The sequence below is a fragment of the Leptosomus discolor genome, chromosome 19 (assembly GCF_034619465.1).
Source record: "Leptosomus discolor isolate bLepDis1 chromosome 19, bLepDis1.hap2, whole genome shotgun sequence".
NCBI classification, from domain to species: Eukaryota; Metazoa; Chordata; class Aves; order Leptosomiformes; family Leptosomidae; genus Leptosomus; species Leptosomus discolor.
In genome coordinates this window covers 2,085,539-2,103,402 of record NC_141409.1, presented here as the reverse complement: position 1 = coordinate 2,103,402, position 17,864 = coordinate 2,085,539, and the positions used below count along the sequence as shown (strand labels likewise).

Sequence of the window (17,864 nt, the reverse complement as noted above, 5' to 3'; positions counted from 1 at the left end):
TCGCAGCAAAGGGCTGTCCGAAGGCTGCCATGAACTGCTGTCCCCTTCCCCAGGGCTGTCCCATCCTCCTCCCTCCTGGCGAAGAAGATTTGGGCAATTCTCTGCCCCTCTGCTCCTGCTGTTTCACAGCTTTGCCTGCGCTCCCCAGCCCAGGGCAGGTAACTGCAAGTCAGGCAAGTCCTGCTGCCACGGCCCCGCAGAGGCAGGCCCGGCAGCGTGACCCTGCTGGCTCCGTTCTGCTTCAGCAGGACAGCGCTCAGGAAAACAAACTCACATCGCAGAGATGCTTTAGCAGAGTGTTTGTTCAATGCCATAGTGAAGAGCAAAACTCGGTACAAACATGAACCCTCGGTGCCTTGCTCACTACTGCACTGAGCCAAGGGAGAAGAGGTTTCACAACCTTGGGGAGGAGGGAGAAAGGCAGAGGCTGTTCCTTGCTGTGTGACTGGACAGAGCTGGATGTGGATCCTGCGTGCGCACACACACACACACACACACACACACACAGACAGACTCCCTTGTTTCTGGAAGTCCTGTGATGACAGAAAACCTGAGTACAGGGTTTTTGGATAAAGCCATGGGCACCTGCTAGGGCAGAGCAGAATGAGCCTACAGACCCTCCCGCCAGGGGCAGCAGGAGCTGTTAAAGCCATCAGTGCATATCGAGACAGTATCTGCTGCCGCCATTCAGTCTACTTGCAACCCAAGGCTGTGAGTGGCACAGACAACTGCCCCTGCTGCTGCCAGGGCAGCCCCAAAACGCACCCCCTCCCCCCCGCCCCTCCCTGGCATGTGGCTTCTTTCCAGATGCAGCCCCGAGCCCGGCTCCCAGGAGCGATGGCAGCTCCTGGGGTCACCGCTGGCCCTGGCCGTCTCGGCCAAGGCAAGATTAGGAGCTTAATTTTAGACTCTTACATTTGGGTACCTGCTGCAGGGAGACAAGCTTCAGGGACAGAGTAAACGCCCCCGAGTCCGTAATGGCTTCACGAGCGCCAGCTCCGCCGTCAGAGGGGCTCCCGGGAGCAGCCGGTCGCCGAACCCCCGGCAAGCCAGCCCAGGCGGGAGGGAGCTTGTGCCACTGTCCCTCCAGCAGCGGAGCGCTGCGCTCCCCTGGGCGCCTCCGGGTGAAAACCTGCAGCCACCCCTGGGGGCCTACACCTCTTCGCAGAGAGCACACCGAGCGCCCAAAGTGCCGTGACTTGAGCAGCAGGGGAGGGAGGTGACCACGAGACCGACCAGCCGTCCTCACAGCTGCCCCCTTGGGAAGGGACAGCAGATCCCCTGGAATAAAGACATTGCCAACGCCACAGCTTATGTAAGTGCTCCTTAGCAGAGGAGGACAGAGGCAAAGCCAGCACCACGTTATCACCAGCCCTCCCCCCTCTCAAGTTTGGTGACACCAACACGTAGCTGCTGACAGAAGGCATCAGCAGGGCGCTGGCTGTGCCCCCACGGGCTGCACAAGACACCAGCCAGGCCCCCCCCAGCCCTGCCTCCCCCGCTGCCCTCCAGTCCCTGCTGCCCTCTGGGGCCGAGATGCCGTGTGGGAGGAGGCGCTCAGCTTTACCCAGCAGCCAGACGAGATGCCCGTGGATGTTTGGGACAAAACCACATTAATAAAACTACCACATTAAGAGTCCTGCAGTAAGGCAGCCCAGCACTGTCCCGTGGCTTCGGCCAAGTGCTCTGCAGCCAGCAGCTCTCGGTGAGGTCAGCCACGTCCCAGGCTGACGCAGGACAAAGGCCGGGGACATGCCTCTGTTCTCAGAGACCAAAGTTCACTCCGAGCTGTGACCAAGCAGCAGCGTTGGTGAGAAGCTGTGGGGAGCCCACCCTGCAGTGACCAGCTCGGGCTGCTGCCCGCCAGGCCTAGGAACAGGCCCTCGGCTCTTACATTCTGTCTTGGAAGCTGATGCTCTGAGGAGGAAGCAATTCCTGCTGCTGGGGTCCCTCCTGACTCGGCAGACGGGATCTGCGTGCCCAGAGCTCGTCTCTGTCGCACAGGGCTCAGAGCTCTGCAAGCTCCAGAGGAGGTGGCTGCAGTGAGGAAGCTGCAGGAGCAGGTGTACCTGGGTTCAGCTTTTCTGGTTCATAAGCCAGGAGAAGAGCAGTTTCCTGGGCCTGGGCTTCCTGGACTGCTGGACGCGCACGGCGCGAGGGGAGCGCCACACCTTGATGGTGGTGTCATCGCTGGCTGTCAGGAGCAGCTCCTGCTCCACCGGGCTGAACGCCACCGAGTTGACCACGTTGTCGTGCTGCAGCTTGGCCAGGCAGATGTTGTAGTGCCGGTCCCAGATGTAGCCGTGGCGATCCTCCGCCCCGCTGCGGCGGAGAAGACCCCGGTAAGGACGTCACCCCAGCAGCCCCGACACCCTGCTGCTCCCAACCCCGCTCCTTCCGTGCCGATGGAGGCAGAGGGTGTCCCAGCCTGGCTGGAGGCTCCAGCCTTCCCTGTCACCCACGACCTTCAACCCGAGGCACCTGCTCCCTCCGGGATCCAGAGGGAGCCCCGTCAACTCGCCCTACAGCACCTGCTGCCTGCAGACCCCAGAGGGGCATTTGCCACCCGCTGCCAAACATGGCACAGCCCAAAATTTCCCCTTTCCTCGCTGATTTCACCCAGGACCAGGGTGGCCAGCCTTTATCGGCACCCTCTGCTCTTTACAGACCTCCTGCTCTGCTCACAACACGCAGGAGTCTCCAGTCACAGACCGGCCCCGCTTGCACAACCCATCCCGCAGCAACAGCCCCAAGGGCCTCCCGGACACGGGGTGAGGATCCTGCCTGCCCCCACCGCCACACACCTTGCCACGAAGTCCCTGCTGACATCCAGGAAGATGAAGAAGCACTCCTCGTTGGGCGTGTAGGCCCGATGCGCGCGGAGGGCTCTTTTCACCTCCTTCATCGTCTTCAGGTCGAACACGTGCAGGTCGATCTCCTCGGCGATGGGGGGCGGCTGCATCGGGTCGGAGATGACGCAGTCCCGGGGCCAGGCACGGCTGTTCACGTACAGGTACCTTGCGGGGGGAGCAGAGGGGTTACCCTGCGCCTCGCCGCCCGCGACAAAGCTCGCGGAGCCTCGGCTGCAGCTGCGCAGTGCAGTCAGGCAGGGCAGGCACCGAGCAGTTTCTCTGGTCCTTCGCAAAGCTGCAGCTCAGCTCACCAAAACCCAGGCTGAAACACGGGAACACGTTGCCGAAACGCTTCTTGCCACGGTTGGAAAGGAAAAGGCCACCACAACCGGGAAGGGGGGCCGTAGGTCAGGCCTCTTTAATCCCACTGAACCCAACTGCAAGGACGGTGGTGTTTTCGTCTGCCTCGGGAACGAGACACCCTGGTGGGGGCAGCTCCACCCCCTTACAAGGCTCCTCGCCCGAGCCTACCCTGCAGGGGCTCAGCAGCGCAGAAAGCACTCCTGCTGAACCCCGGGGAGGCGCTCGGGCAGCGACACAGCACTGGGACGTAAATGGGACGCGAATGAGCCCAGGGGCCTATGCAGACACCCCGCTCCAACTTCTGCTGCCGTTGCTTCTCCTGCTTACCCCACAAAGCCCCGGAGCGGCTGTCCCCACCCCCCGCAGCGCCCGCAGCCAGCGCTGCCCCCCGCCACGCTCACCTGTGGTCAGGGGAGAGGCCCATGCCGATGATGTGCCCGTGGATGTCGATGACGTGGTCCAGCGAGTCAAAGAACTCATCTGAGCGCCTCTCCTCCCCAAGCACCGGCCCGGCGGTCGTCATCTGATGGGGCAGGATCCTTTTAATCCCTTGGGGACAGAAAGCAGAATGAGGTGGTGCTGCTGGAAGTCCCCAGGCTTCAAGAAGGGGCTCCCATCAGTGCTGCTAAGAAAGCAGAACTGGCTCGCCTGCAGCCGAGCACCGGGACAGGGCTACTCTCCCCACCAGGCTCCTCCAAGCTCTCTCGAGCGGTGCTTTGGGCCAGGACACTGCCTAAGTGGCACGCTGGTCCATCCAGCCCCAGCCAGGGTGGTGCCCAGCACTGGCTGCCAGCCTGGCCGGTACAGCCGCACCTCGACCCCAGCCCAGCCCGCAGCGGGCTCTGAAGCACGAGGAAGCTGCACTGGCCCAGGAGACGCTCTGGTTGAAGAAAGGTTTTTCCTCTTAAATGAACCCTTGGGCTGAGCCCATTTCCCACGACATCCAGCCTAGGGAAGGCCCAGCAGATGCGCCTGCTGTGGTGAGGTTTTCCCCCGCCCCTGTCAAGTGTAGGTGGGGGTCAGCCCCAGAGAGCTCCAAGAACAGGGGTTTAAACCCAAACTGGGCTCAAGTGCTTTATAGCTTTAGAGCTTCCTGAGGGAGACACACGCTGTGGGTCAAGCCCTGTCCCCTTCCAGCTCTAGACAGGGCTCCCAAACCCAAACCATCCACAGGGGCTTCCTGGAGGACCCCTATGAGCCTCAGCAGCTCTTGGGCACACACGGGCTTAATCCTCAGTGGGTCCAAAAGGAGCGGGAAGATGTCCCATACCTTTGCCTCTCTGAGGGAATCGCTGCCAAACCCCCTTGATTTTAGCCCCGCCCCCCACAGAGCGGTGAGGTCGGGGTGACACCCCCCTGCACCTCCAGTCCGAGGCCCTTGACGACCTCACGGCAGCTGAACCCGGGCAGCCCAGGACCTTCACTCCACCCCAGCGGCACTGCTCAGCGCCTGCTGCCTCCCTTCGGCAGCTCTCCCCCCCGCACGCCCGAGCCGGGGGGGTTCTGCCCACGCCCCCAGCCTGCCCCCAGCACAAGGGGGACCAGAGCTCAAAGGAAACCCCTGCAGACAGGCCCAGCAGCCCGGCTCAGGCACGGCAGCACCGATGCCCAGCAGCGCGGCTCCCTCGTCCCTCCAGCCCCAGCCCCTCGGGGCAGCCAGCGGCACAAAGGCTCCTGCGACACACAAGCCGGTGGGCAAACCCAACACTTGGAGCGACTCACGGCGGGGAGAAGAGCCGAGCCGGGGTTCGTCTCCCCGAACAGCCAGTCTGGGCTGTGGGTGCCAGCCAGGGCGTCACTGGAGGACAAAGGCACCCAAACCCACGGCCCTGGGGGGCTGCGCTGGAAGTTGGTGGCGTCCAGCCTGCAAGGGGGCGGGTGCTCAGCCCAAGAGGCTGCGCTGCTTGCGGGGCTGAGCTGGGACAGGCCACGGTCCACCACGTCTGTCCGCAGACCCGGCCGTGGGCAGGAGCACAGAGCAAAGCCACGCTCGGTCCAGGGCACATTCCCAGTGTAAGTGGGCAAAGATCAATTGACTCTTCTCCAAGTTGCCTACAGCTTTGGAACCCGCCTTTCCCTGCCTTACTGGGCTGTGCTGGTGCAGGACCAAGTAGCAGGAAGGTCAGAGGAGCCTGCAGCGGGAAAGCAAGGCCACAATTGTGCTGGCACCAAAAAGGAATTGAAACTGCCTGGCCGTCCAGAGAAGCATTTGTGCCTAGAAGCAGCTCCCCTTCCCTCACCAAGGCCAGGGGACGCAACGTGGTCGCACACCGGGCAGTGGGGGGGCAGGCAAGGCACAGGGGCAGGCAGGGCTCTGTCTCCCAGAGCTGAGGGGCACTGCAGGAGCCACACACACGTGAACTCCAAGCTCCTCAAACCAGTCTGGCCCCGATGCCCCCTCCGGCCCCGCAGGGGAGCAGGACTGAGGCCCCTCCACCTGCCCCTATCGGGGCAATCGCTGCCCTCCGCACCCACCCGCTGGCATGTGACTCATGGCTGACGTCCTTCAGTCAGAAGTTCCTTCTCCATCTTCCCCTCAGCCCTCACCGTGACTTTCTTGGCTGGCCACATGTCAGGCCTGGTAGCCACAAAACCACCCTCAGGCGAGCGCTTGGAGGGTGGAACCCCCTTCAGTGACTGGGGGCACCTTAAAAGCCTCCCGTATTGAGAATCCAGCAGCCTGAGCAAAACTGCCACTCACTCATCACAAACAGGCAGCAAGCAAACCAGGTCTTGTCCAGATTCAAATTCAGAGCTTGGCCACAGCCCACCCCCCCGAGGGGGGCCGACGTGCCCTGGGCTCAGCCCACAGCCTTACCTATCTGGTGCGGGGAGTAGGTGAGGCATCCCGTGGTGAAGATCAAGTATTTTGTCTTGCTGTTGCTGTCCGTGGGGAGCAGGTTCAGCTCAGGGGGTTTAGTTCTGCTGCGTACGAACAGCTCCGCCACCTTGGTCTCCAGCTCCGTCTCTGTCAGGGCAGGCCGCACGCGGCCCTCCATGATATCATCAAAGAGCTGCTGCAGCCCATCCTCTGCTGTCACACCCCTGTCATCCGGCAATTCCTGTACTGCTGGCTCTGGAGTCTGCTTGGGCTTGGCCTTGGCCTCCTCTTCCTCGCTGTCACTGCCAAGATCGAAGACCGGGCAGGTGGAGGAAGCAGCCAGCTGCTCCTCGTAGTCCAGGAGCAGGTCCGGGGAATCGTACCGGCTGCAGTCGGCCACCATCACGGTCCGGATCGTGCTGGCATTCAGGTTCTGGATTTTGAACAGTCTCTTCACTACATTCACGTTCTCAGACTCTACGCCCTGCAAGCAGAAGGGACAAGTAAGCAGGAACCACCCCACCACCCCTGTAGGTCACTCCTACAGCTCCCACTGCCCAGCCCTTGCGCCCACGCGGCCGACACCAGCCGCGCACCAACCCCTCTCTGCACTGCTATCCGCAGCGCTGGCCACAAGTGGCCCGAGAGGCTGGTCGGGTTTGTGGCACTTCTGCCCATCTTGGAGGTGGGTACAAAAAGCTCCTGCAGGCAGATGACAGCCGCCTCGCTGCCCCTGCCCCCGCCTGAGGCCGTCAGCCAGTGCCGCTTGGCGCCTTACAGGAATTTCAGGAACAGGCCTCCGCGATAACCATCGGTGCAGCGCAGTGCAGCGTGCCACCCCCTGGCCTACACACAGCAGAGGAGCCCCGTGCTCCTGGAGCTTGCCTGTTTGCCTCAGCAGGACCAGCCTGGCTATCCCAGACACAAGCAGCAGGTCTCTTCCTGCCCAACTGCTCTGGCAGCCTCCGGCCACGCTTCAACACCCCCTGTCAACGCGGGCAAGGTCCTTCCTCACTTCTTGGAGACAGAAGAGTTAAGCTGTGGCGTCAGCGCACCCCATAGATGTGGCCACGGGCAGGGTGTCTGCTGCCAGAGGGTTTCACCCAGGGACAGCATCAGTGGGTCACGTCACAAACCGCAGAGCGCCAGGATGTGCAGCCGTGACGCCGAGACAGAGGCAAAACGTGGAAGAGGAGCACGTCCCAGGAGCACAAGCGCCAGAGAACGAACACGCAGCAAACGAGCGGTCCAAGGCCAGCACAGGCTGATCCCCGGGTCTCACCGCAGCGGAAGAGGCAGCACCCGGCCCCCAGCAACGCCAGCGGGGACAGGCAGGGCTGAACACAGCCTCCCGGCTGCCTCCAGCTCGGGGAACAGCCGCTGCTCCAAGACACGCCAGGCTACTGCTGGCCCAGCTCTGTCCTGCCGAGGACCTCAGTGACCCTGCTGCGGTTCAGCCACTCTCCTGTTGGGCACCGCACGCCCTAGGGCTCTGCACTCAAGTCTTCGTCCCAATTAACGGGGCGAGAGTTAATGGAATCTGAGGGCAGCGAGAACATTGCAATCGGTACCACAACACCGAGCGTGGAGAAGCCTCACGTCAGGGTTGCCTCAAGCTCAGGATCCTGAGGGCAGGGCAGAGGAGACAAACAGGGAGGACAGGAGGACTGGGCCATCAGTCCCCTCTCACACCTCCTCCGCAGCTTTTCCTCCCCTGGGAGCCCGCAGGGAGCTGCGCTGCCTGTGGAGCTGGATCAGGGGCACCTCACCTGGAAAGCATTGTTCAGCCACAGCACGGAGCAGGAGGTTATGCGCCCAATCCGATGCAGATTGCCAGAGATCAGGTTGGTTTCGTTCAGCCAGCAGCCGAACACGTCGTAGGGTTTGTTCCTCACCCTGGAAAGCAGCGTGAAGTTCTCTGGAAGGGAGAGGAAACACGAGCGTGAGGGGCTGGCTCCCAGCAAGGGCCCTGGGAAACCGTCACAGAAGACAGGGGTTCAAGTCTTGCAAGGAGAGGCACGCACTGGTGCAGCACCTCCACCGCGAGGCGAGCGGACACAGCCCAACCACCACCCAGCTGCCAGTCCCTGCTCTGAAGAGAGATTATCTCGCTTTGACAGAGATGTGCTGGGGGGAGCACGCACGAGGGAAACCGAAAGAGAAGGGCAGCCAGATGGAGCCGGAGCAGAGAGCAACCCAACCTCTCAGCCTTTCCGAGTGGGCCCAAAGCAGACGCCCCGAGGGCAAGAGCAAGTCAAACCCGTACAGAACTCCTGCACTCCCGCCCCTGGGGCTCAGGGCCCTTCCGAGCAGGACGGCCTTGCCTTTAGCACCCTTCCTCGATTCTTGGCACAGTGAGCCTGGAGCACAGCGCCGGCAGCTGGGACTGGCGACTTTCACAGGCCTGCAGCACAAGAGGGGAATGCGCCTCAAAGCCACCTGAGACCTCAGGGCAGGACCACCACCACCAGTCACAAATGGTGGCTCCCAGACAACGTGGATAACTCTTGCCTTGCCCCAGCTGTCACTAAGAACGGAAGTTATGCCAGAATAAATATATGGCACACTGCCTTTGGGTGATGGGGTGGTGACCTGAGCAGAGTTCAGGCTGTCCGGAAGGTTTGTCCCACAAAGCTGCACCTGGGCCCCCTTTACACAGGGGGTGGAAGGTAGGACAAGCCGAGGTCAGGGCCACCGCGCACCCGAAGAGGAAGGGAAGCTCAGCACCCCCCATTTCACACCTCCCAGGAGCCCCAGCAAAGGCGAGAGCAGCAGGTACCCATGCTGATGACGGCGATCTCTCCTGACGAGGAGTTGTGAGGCCCCACAAAGACGCCCGACACCAGAAGGAGGGAGTCATCGGAGTTGAACTGGGAGAACTGCGTGTAGCTCCAGTTGTACGGCCTCATGTTGGAGCTGTGCTGCAGGGAGATGTCCAGCTCGTTGCTCCAGATCTACAGACAGATGCCAAACAGTCAGGAAGCTGCTGAGAAGCCTGGAGACGGTTCCACCTTATCTGTTCTGTCAGCGCTCACCAGGACAAGAAAACAAAACATCAAAGACTATTTAACTGCCTCCTGGTCCCCATTTCCCCATCAGTTCCCCTGACAGAACACGGCCAACAGCTTCAGAGAGCGGCTAAACGCAGGACTCCTTCTCCATCGGCCAGTGGAGGTGTTCAGGCAGTGAACCTGGACTTCTCAGCAGGTTCCTCCCAAGACAACCACTCATGCAAGACATCTCCTGCAGCGGATCGTTACCTCCACACTCTTTGTTAGAGCCACGGCACAACAGGAGACCGATTTGCACCCGGGAAGCAGCCAGGGAGGCACCTTGGTCACCTTCACAGGGGCTGGAGCTGGAACCCCCAGCCCTCGAGGCTACATTTGCCAGAGTCATTAGTTCCATGGCTTGGAGAACAACTCAGCATCTGCAGGAACTGGCCTGGGGTTCCAGGGACACCTGGTCAAACCTCTTCTCCCCACAGGCTGCTCTCGGGGCTAAGCCCCCCTCGCCCCCTCCCCGAGCTGGCAGGGCGGGCCTCCCCGTTACCTTGACGGTGCAGTCCTTGGAGCAGGACGCAAACAGGCAGCCGGAGTGGGAGAAGCTGAGGTGCAAAACCTGGTCATTGTGCTCCTTCAGGGCCTGCACCTCCACGCAGGGGATGGTGTCGTAGAGCCGCTGGAACTCCTCGTACCAGGAGACGGCAGCTGCAGCAGACGGGGACACGGGACAGGGAGGTCAGCGCCGAGACACGAGCTGAACACGGCGGCCGCAGGATCAGCCCTTAAAGCACAGCCTTGGCTCCAGCACCGCCAGGAGCTCCCTCGGGGCCACCAGCCCTGCGCTTCCAGCGGAGCTCGCGGGGCTTAACGTTCTTCTCGGTGGCTTTCCCACTCCCCCCCACACAAGATCCTTTCTCGCAGTGAACACACAACTCCACACCATACTGCCACGTTCTAAACCAGTACAGGCACTCCAGGAAGCACCCAGGGCACAGCTGCTCGCTGTCTGACAGAACCTTGCTCAGGACAAAACAGCCGTCAGGACAGCAGACGTGCTCCGGCACAACGCAAACAAATCTATCATGTGATGAGAGGGAAGCTGCTCCTCAGGGTAACGGGCTCTGCTCTGCTTGTCTTTATCTGGTCTAACACAGAATTAAGAAGGTTCCAGAAATGGTAGGAGACCTGGAAAAACCGCCTCCATGAGATAAGAGAATAGAGAAAACAAGAGCGAAGAACGGGAGCTGGATGCAGTGTGCCAGGCCAGGCGGGGAGCCCTGCAGCGCACTCACAGGAGTCACAGCAACGGCCAACCAAGAGACAAATCAAGAGGATTTTTAACAAAGTGCCCGGCGAGACAGCCTGCAGACTTCTTGCAGCAGCAAATCCCGAGGAAGCAAAGAGGATTAGACATGTATATGGATAAGGGCCAATTTCCCTCGTTACACTGAACAGGACTGAAGGTTTTTTTGGAACTTGCTGCAGGCGGGGAGCAGCTTGCTGACAGGACATCCCGCCATTGCTCACCAGGCTGGGGCTTCATCCTCCGCTGAAGCTCTTGGTCCTGGCCCATCTGGCTGGAGAGCAGGCCGGACAGACCCCACTTGGCCAAGCAATCCCAACATTTCCTCTTACAAGAGCCACTGGATACCATTCCCCAAACCACGGGGCTGCCCAGGGCAGGCAGGCTGGCAGGAGACTTCCCCAAACTCCTGCTTCAGCCCCTTCCCAGGCCTGCCAGGCACCCCTGTCCCTGCTCCCTCGTGGTGCTGCCTCACCGCTCCAGAAGCGCAGCTGGGAGGTGCCCAAATACCTTCCTGACTGACCCCAATTCGTGCAGAAGAGCAGGGCTGGAAGCTCACTAACTCACTGCAGGAGCCTGGTCAAGGAGCCTCAGATAAAGACCATGTCCTCCACCCCACAGAGCTCCAGGGGCTGTGCAAGCGACGTCCCGTGGCCTGAGCCACCCCATCCACACCTCCTCTATCCTCCGAGCCCTTTGGCACGGGCGTTCCCCACTGCAGGCAGACGGGCTCCCGCTGGGTGATCCTCAGTGGTTTTTTCTGCCACTCTGTGGCGACGGGAACTCAAGGTCAAGCAGCTCATTCCCTCCGCTGCGGCCACCGCTGGGAGCCCTGTGTGCCGCCTCGGGGCGGGGGAGGGAGCACACTTGGAAGGGGCTCCTCAGTCTCCAGGAGAGACCCACCTTGGCAGCAAGGGCATCTGTCAGCAGGTCCCCAAGGCCTGTCTCAGCTGCTGTGACAGCATTGCCTTACCCTTCCAGACCACAACAAACTGCACCTGACACCCCGCAAAGAACAGCCCCACGACTGTACAACCATCACCACCACCACAGCCAGCAGCTCGACCCAAGGAAGGCCCTGCCCGGCTCAGCTGATGCCGACTGTCAGTGGCTCCTCCTGTGAGCCAAGGCCAAGATCGAGCCCATCCTGCCGTCGCAAACTGGGTCAGGTCCTGCCCTCGCATCTGACAGTCAAATGGCCGCACACCCACCTCCCTCTCCAGGAGAGGCAGAGCCCCCCACATCCTCCCTTCACAGCCAGGCTGCAGCTGCTGCTGCAACCTACAGAAACAGGCTGATCAGCTAATGTGTGCTGGCAGCTCTGCCCAGCTGGGATGAGAAAGGGACAGAGCCTGAAGCAGAGGCTTGCTGCGAGGTCCTGGTCAGGAAAAGCGAGCAGTGACTATCGCAGCATCCAATCGGGCTGCGATGCAGCAGCGCACGGCGACTCACTGCATCTCCTGGGGCAGCAGCAGTGCCCAGACAAGCTGTGCAGCAGCTGCCAGAGAGCACCTGCCTAGAGAGAGCTCAGAAACCACCTTTCCGTGAAAGAAAGGGAAAGCTGAAGCATTTTCAATATCTAATGCCCCTTTCCGAAGGGTTTGGGCAGCTCCAGAGCCCTTCACGTGCACATCACCGCCCAAGCCTGCAGACTGCTAACGTGACACGGTTCCGTGGCTCCATCAGCCTCGACAGCAGCGGACAGAGGAACGAGCAGCAGAGGGGGAGAGGATTTTCCCTTCTGGGCTCACGGCAGGGAGGTTTTGGGTGCCACCACCAGGGGAACAGCCTCCCAGGGCCGCCGGAGGCCGCCGGGCTGAGCAGCCCCCAGGCCCGGCGCGACCGCCCCGCCTGCTCGGCAGGCTGGCTCCGGAAGGCCGCCAGCCCCGCGGGCAGCCCCGCCAGCCCCTTCCCCCCGCGGCAGCGCACCTGGGTGCCGGGGCACCTCCCGGGAGATGCGGTAGTAGCGGTAGAAGAGCTCCTTCCAGAGGAACTCGTCGCGGGCCACGGCGTGCCATTGCTGGCACACCAGCCCCACCGAGAGCACGTCTACGTGGTCCAGGTAGAGGAAGATCTCGTAGAGGACGCTGTCGGGGAGGAGGGGGCCGCCGCCTGCGTCCATCGTGTCATTCTGCCGCCGCGCCTGGAAGCAAACGGGGGTGAGGCCCGGCCTGGCTCGGCCCTGCCCTGCCGCCCGCCGCCCCGCGGGCCCACACCAGCCGGCCCGCCCGGGGCCCGCGCCCCCCCCGGCCCCCCGGCCCCGCGCCCGCCCGCCGCCCCGGGCTCCCCGCCCCCTCACGACACCTCGGCGGCTCCGGCGGCTCCGCTGCCCCCGCCTCCCTGGCGCAGCGCTTCCGGCCTCCCCGCCCCGCACTTCCGCTCCGGCTTCCGCGGGCCGCTCTGGCCTCCCGCGGGCCGCTCTGGCCTCCCGTCTCGGTGGATTTCATTTCCCCTCCCTCCTTCCAATCACGGCGCCGTTTTCTGCCGCAGGCCGGAGAGCTCGAGCCCAGAGCTCCCCACAGCGCGCCAGGCGCAGCTAGCCGAGCGCGGCACGCTCGCTCACGCTCGCCCCTCCAGCGAGGCCTCTGCCCCGCCTCGCTCCGCTCAGACCCCGCCTCGCCCGAACAGGCCACGCCCCCCAGCAGACCCCGCCCTGATCCGATCAAACCACGCCCCCACTCGACCAGGCCCCGCCCCACTACCCGCTGGCCGGGACCCCCAGGACCCCCGGGCCCGCGGCGGGGCTCCTACCGCCACCCCCCCCCCCCCCCCCCCCCCCGATCGGGCCCCGCCGCGGGCCCGGCAGCCCGGCCCGGCCCGGCCCGGCCCGTGGGGGCCCTCGGCCCCCGCCTGCCCTGGCCTGCCCAGGCCTTGACCCCAGCCCTCCTGGCCTGGCCCGGCTCCCGGCCGGCCACGGTGCCCGCCTGATCCTGCCGCTTCCCGCCAGAGCGGGCCCCGCCAGAGCAGCGCCATGGCTGCCCTGGGCACCCTCCTGCTCCTCGGTCTGCTCTTGGCGGCCCCACCGGGGCTGGGGCAGGGGCTGGGCCGGCGGCGGCGGCCGCCCCCTCCCCAGAGCCCGTTGGAGAAGGTGGCGGCTCAGGAGGAGCTCAGCCTCCCCCAGGTGAGGGGCCGGGGCCGGGGGTCACCCGTCGGTGCCTCCCATCGGGGCTGGGGGGCAGCCCTGCTCAGGGCCGCAATGAGGTGTTGGGGGCTGCCCCCCGTCCCCCAGCATGTCCCCCTCCAGGGCTGACCCCGCAGTGTTCCTCTGGCCCACAGCGTGTCCCCCCATCCCAGACCCGGCCAGCTTCCACCCAGCCAGACCCCAGGCTCCTGCAGACCCCCCAGCCCCAGCCCCGGGGCCAGTGCAGCTGTTCTCAGCCTTGGGTCGGGCACTTGCTTCCCCCCGCGGCGCTGCTGGGGGGTCTGAGCTGGGGCTGGGGGGTCCAGGCGTGGGAGTGGAGTGTTTGCCCACCGCACACCCAGGGCTGCACTGGGGTGCTCGCAGCTGGGGAGGCAGGGGGGGATACCTCAGACACCCCCTCCCCACAGCCCCTGCTCCAGCCTGTCCCCGTGCCAGGCTCCCGTCTGTCCTGCTCTGTCCCACTCGCCAACTCCAGCTCCCACTCCAGCTGTCGCCCCGTGGGCACGCAAAGGGGCCGGGCTGGGGGCAGTGGTGCCCAGCAAGGGGAGGCAACGTGGAAGAAGGGTGTTTGGGGTGGTGGGTGCTCGGGCCAGCGGGGTGGTGGCACCTGGCAGATGGTGCCACCACCGTGCTATGCAGCTCACAGGGAGGTGGTTCCTGGTCGGCATGGCCTCTCGCTGCAGCTACCTGGTGGAGCACAGCCACCGGCTGGAGGCCACGGCGGTGACAGTGACCGTCCCCGATGGGCAGAGCCTGGCCATCAGCACCTTCCGGAGGCTGTGAGTGACGCCAGCCTCTGCGGCCACAGGCAGGGACAGGGACGCTGCAGGCAGGTCGGAGCAGGGCTGGTGCCCTGGAATGAGGATGGGGGACGCTGGATGGGATGGGGACACGACAGGCAGGTCGGAGCAGGGCTGGTGCCCTGGGATGGGGACGCCGGGTGAGACAGAGACACTGCAGGCAGGTCAGAGCAGAGTCAGTGCTCTGGGCTGGGGACGGGGGACGCTGGGTGAGACAGGGATGCTGCAGGCAAGTCAGAGCCTGGCCAGTGCCCTGGGGTGGGAACACGGGGTGGGACAGGGACGCTGCAGGCAGGTCAGAGCAGAGCCAGTGCTCTGGGCTGGGGAACAGGGAACGCTGGGTGAGACGAGAACGCTGTAGGCGGATCAGAACAGGGCCAGTGCCCCAGCCACGGGCTCCACGGAGGAGAGCGCTGCCCTGGAGCAAGTGGGGGTGGGATGTCCTCTGGGATGTTTTGTGGTAGGAGCCCTGGCCACAGTGGGCTGGCACCCTGCCATCCACATGGCCACCAGCCTGGGGTGGGCTTGGGCTGCCCAGGCTGGGCAGGCTGGGGGGCAGCCAGGCTGGGGAAACTGAGGCACTGAGCAGGCACATGGTCACTCCATGGCTGACCAGCCAGGGACCGGCTCTTGAGGCCACGCCAGCGGCAGCACGGCTGAGGAGGGGCATTTTCAGTGCATTCGTGGGCACCTTCTCGTGGCCTGGGGGGGGCTGAGGGGCTGAGCCAGGCTCAGAGCTGCAGGGAGGAGGCAAGGCCCCCTTGGGCTCAGCAGGTTTTGGGGTTCTGCGGGGCTCTGGGACGTTCCTTTGCAACATCTCCCTAGGGAGAAATGTCCAAAGGGAACAGGTCCCATGAGTGCCCTGGCAGATGGGGCGGGCAGGGACCCAGGCTGGAGCCTCCCCAGCCTGTGCCAACAACCTCCTCCTCTCCCCGTACAGGGACGGGATGTGCTGGGAAATCCGGCAGCGCTACCTCCCTGCCCGGGCCCCCGGACGCTTCCTTCTGAAGGGTGAGGGAGGCCGGGCTGGGGTGGCAGTGGGGCTGTGGGGACCACGGAGTTGGACCCCCTCTTCCTGCTCTCAGCAGGGCTTTGGTAGTGGTGTCCTCCCTCCCAGTGCCCTCCCAGTGTTCCACCTCTGGGGTCTCAAAATGCGCCAGTGCCGAATGCCGTCACGAGCAGTGCTGCAGGCTGGTGCCCACTGGTGGTGAACGGCACCCTGTGGGGCTGCACCCACTCTGGCCCTGATTTTCACCCCTTGTACACCCCGCTTGTGGTGAAACGAGCCCCCTGGATGGTGCCAGGGCTAACCAGGGTTAACCAAGACCAGATGGGGGAGGTCTTCTGTCTTTCCCAGGCCGTGGCTATGGCAGCAAGGTGGACGTGGTGGTGGCCGAGACAGACCACAGCAGCTACGCCATCCTTTATTACCAGAAGGGCCAGAGCATCTCTGTCAAACTCTATGGTGGGTCGGTGCTCAGGGGCTCATGGCAGATGAAGGACAGGGGTGGAAGAGGGGTGGGAAACCCGTGCTGGGCTCAGGGGATGCCTGCTGGAGCCGTGGAGGACCCAGACACAGCAATGGGCTCTCCCCGAGGGTCCTGGTCCCAGTCCCAGATGGAGAATTGTAACTGGCTTCTCTGAGCTGAAAGACCCCTTGGCCCCGAGCCTGGCCGTGGGAGCACGGGGGGCTTTGGGGCAGGGACAGGCAGGGCTCGAGGCCGCTGATGGTGTCTCCCTCCCCGGGCAGGACGGACCAGCTGGGTCAGCGATGTCATCGCAGACAAGTTTGAGCAGCGCGTCAGGGCTGTGGGTCTGAGCGAAGACGTGACCTACTACTTCCCCACGTACGGTGGGTGGCACACGGTCCCCTGGGAGCAGGGGCACCCCCGGCCAGGGCTGCACCCAGGCGCAGAGCCCAGAATCAGGGCTTGGAGTCCAGCCCCTCCAGCATGGTGAGGGGGAGGCACATCCACACGGATCTGAGCAGCTTGTGGCTCCGTGTCATCCACAGCAAGGCCGTGCATGGGGTCTGTCCTCGTGCTGGGGCCACCCCGGGGACAAAGATGCAAGGAGAGGGCTGTGCCCTGCGGTGTCCCTGGGGTGCCCAGGCAGGGTGACCACCCCAGGCTCTCTCTCTTGCAGGGTTTTGCGACTCTGCAGATGAGTTTCACATCCTCGACGGTGAGTTGTGGATGCTGGGCAATGCGCTGGGTCCCCCCACATGAGGCACCAACGTGGCTTCCCCCTGCCCTGGCTGTGGGCTGGGCACCCTGGGCCAGACCCACACTGTACCACAGCCATGTGGTCCTGTCCCAGGAGTGCAGGGGGCTGGTCTGGCACAGCGGGGTCCATGCCAGACCAGCCCACAGCACAGGGTCTCTCTGTGCCCTCGTGTGGGGCAAGGAGGTGGCAGACCTCCTGCAGGATGGGCATCAGATGTGGCCTGGCAAAGCAAAGCCCTGTTCAGCCCCCACATGGGTCAGGCTGGGCTTAGAGGGGTCTATACTGGTGTTTCCTGGGGTGAGGGCTGGTCTCAGCTGGGGTGTCCTGGGATAGAGGCACGCCAGGGTGAGGGCTGGGGACCTGGGGACAGCTCCATCACTGGTCGGTGGTGCTTGGGGAGGCAGAGGTGGGTCTCCAGCCCTTGGTGCTGGGCTTGGCCATCTCCCCAGCCCCTCAGTACTTCTCTTTCCCTTCCAGAAACGAAGCCATAGGTGCAGACAGCATGGCCAGGAGGTCCCCAGAGCTCAGCCCTTGCCTCACCCAGCCCCCCATGGCCATGCAGGACTGAGCCAGGGTTTGGCCAGACCCCGCTGCTGCTCCACAGCCCTGGAGCCAGGCCTGGGACTCCCCAGCTCCTCCAGCTGCACTGGCAGCCGTGCCTGTCCCCCCCCCCCCCCCCCCCAGCTTTGTGTCACCCCTCTGCTCTGCGCCCTGGTGCTCTGTGACACCCCAATAAACGCCTTGGAGAAGAGTCTGTGTCCAGGCAAGTCACCCCTCGATCTGCCCCAGCAAGGCCAGTGCCACCTCCACCCCTGGACTGCTGGTGCCCTGGCACCCTGCTCCCGGCCAGGGGGGTGCCGGAGGGGTGCTGGGGGGACCGTGCAGCCGCCTCCATGCGGCCCCGTCACCCCCTCCCTGAGCCTCGCCCCAGCCCAGGCAGGAATCACGGCAGTTCCCGATTTACTCCTGGGTGCGACTGAGGCTGCTGGTTGGCGAGCGAGGGAGAGCCCCGAGCGCCCAGCACAGTGTGGGGAAAAGCACCGTGCTTGGTGCTGTGGGGCCACACGGGCTTGGGGGGCACTGGGGACTGGTGCAGGATCAGCCTGTCCCTGTGAAAAGCCAGGAGATTCCTCAGGCACCCCAGAGGAGGAAATCTTGGCCCCGCAGTCGTCCTGCTGGTCCCCAGGGCCTCCGGGGCAGTGAAACACCCCGTTTCCCTGCCCCGGCCCTGCAGAGCACGTTCCCTAAAGGGCTGCTGCCTGGGCCAGACTGGAGAGCCAGGCAGGGGACATCCCTTGCGCGCCCTGAGCACACTGCAGGGGATGCAGGGGCTGGGGGGGGGCTTGGAGCAG

The 17,864-nt window shown here is 64.0% G+C and overlaps 2 protein-coding genes across 3 annotated transcripts; one reads left to right on the top strand and one right to left on the bottom strand.

Annotated features, from left to right (window-relative positions):
- Positions 1–1,311: 1,311 nt before the first annotated feature.
- FBXW5 (F-box and WD repeat domain containing 5) lies at positions 1,312–12,670 on the bottom strand. 2 transcript variants are annotated; one of them, XM_086475651.1, is made up of 10 exons: positions 12,649–12,670; positions 12,274–12,487; positions 9,589–9,746; positions 8,816–8,990; positions 7,806–7,954; positions 6,034–6,520; positions 3,617–3,764; positions 2,805–3,017; positions 2,172–2,322; positions 1,312–2,051 (listed from the first exon to the last, which is right to left on the bottom strand). In XM_086475651.1, exons 2-10 carry the CDS (start codon positions 12,464–12,466, stop codon positions 1,779–1,781), a joined length of 1,947 nt encoding a protein of 648 aa, XP_086331777.1. In that variant the 5' UTR covers positions 12,467–12,487; positions 12,649–12,670; the 3' UTR covers positions 1,312–1,778. The 2 variants fall into 2 exon arrangements, with proteins under 2 accessions (XP_086331777.1, XP_086331778.1); XM_086475652.1 differs by having other exon boundaries at positions 2,017–2,322.
- Positions 12,671–13,315: 645 nt separating this feature from the next.
- C8G (complement C8 gamma chain) lies at positions 13,316–16,514 on the top strand. Its single transcript, XM_086475914.1, has 6 exons — positions 13,316–13,465; positions 14,126–14,265; positions 15,227–15,297; positions 15,644–15,751; positions 16,037–16,138; positions 16,432–16,514. Exons 1-6 carry the CDS (start codon positions 13,316–13,318, stop codon positions 16,512–16,514), a joined length of 654 nt encoding a protein of 217 aa, XP_086332040.1.
- The last annotated feature ends 1,350 nt before the right edge of the window (positions 16,515–17,864 follow it).

Excerpts from the sequence above, each read along its gene's own strand:
- C8G (XM_086475914.1), top strand. The coding sequence starts at position 13,316 with ATGGCTGCCCTGGGCACCCTCCTGCTCCTCGGTCTGCTCTTGGCGGCC. Across the intron at positions 15,752-16,036 it reads CATCTCTGTCAAACTCTATG|GACGGACCAGCTGGGTCAGC; the intron begins GTGGGTCGGTGC and ends CTCCCCGGGCAG. Across the intron at positions 16,139-16,431 it reads CTACTACTTCCCCACGTACG|GGTTTTGCGACTCTGCAGAT; the intron begins GTGGGTGGCACA and ends TCTCTCTTGCAG.
- FBXW5 (XM_086475651.1), bottom strand. The coding sequence starts at position 12,466 with ATGGACGCAGGCGGCGGCCCCCTCCTCCCCGACAGCGTCCTCTACGAG. Across the intron at positions 7,955-8,815 it reads GATCGCCGTCATCAGCATGG|AGAACTTCACGCTGCTTTCC; the intron begins GTACCTGCTGCT and ends TCTCCCTTCCAG. Across the intron at positions 3,765-6,033 it reads CTACTCCCCGCACCAGATAG|GGATTAAAAGGATCCTGCCC; the intron begins GTAAGGCTGTGG and ends TCTGTCCCCAAG.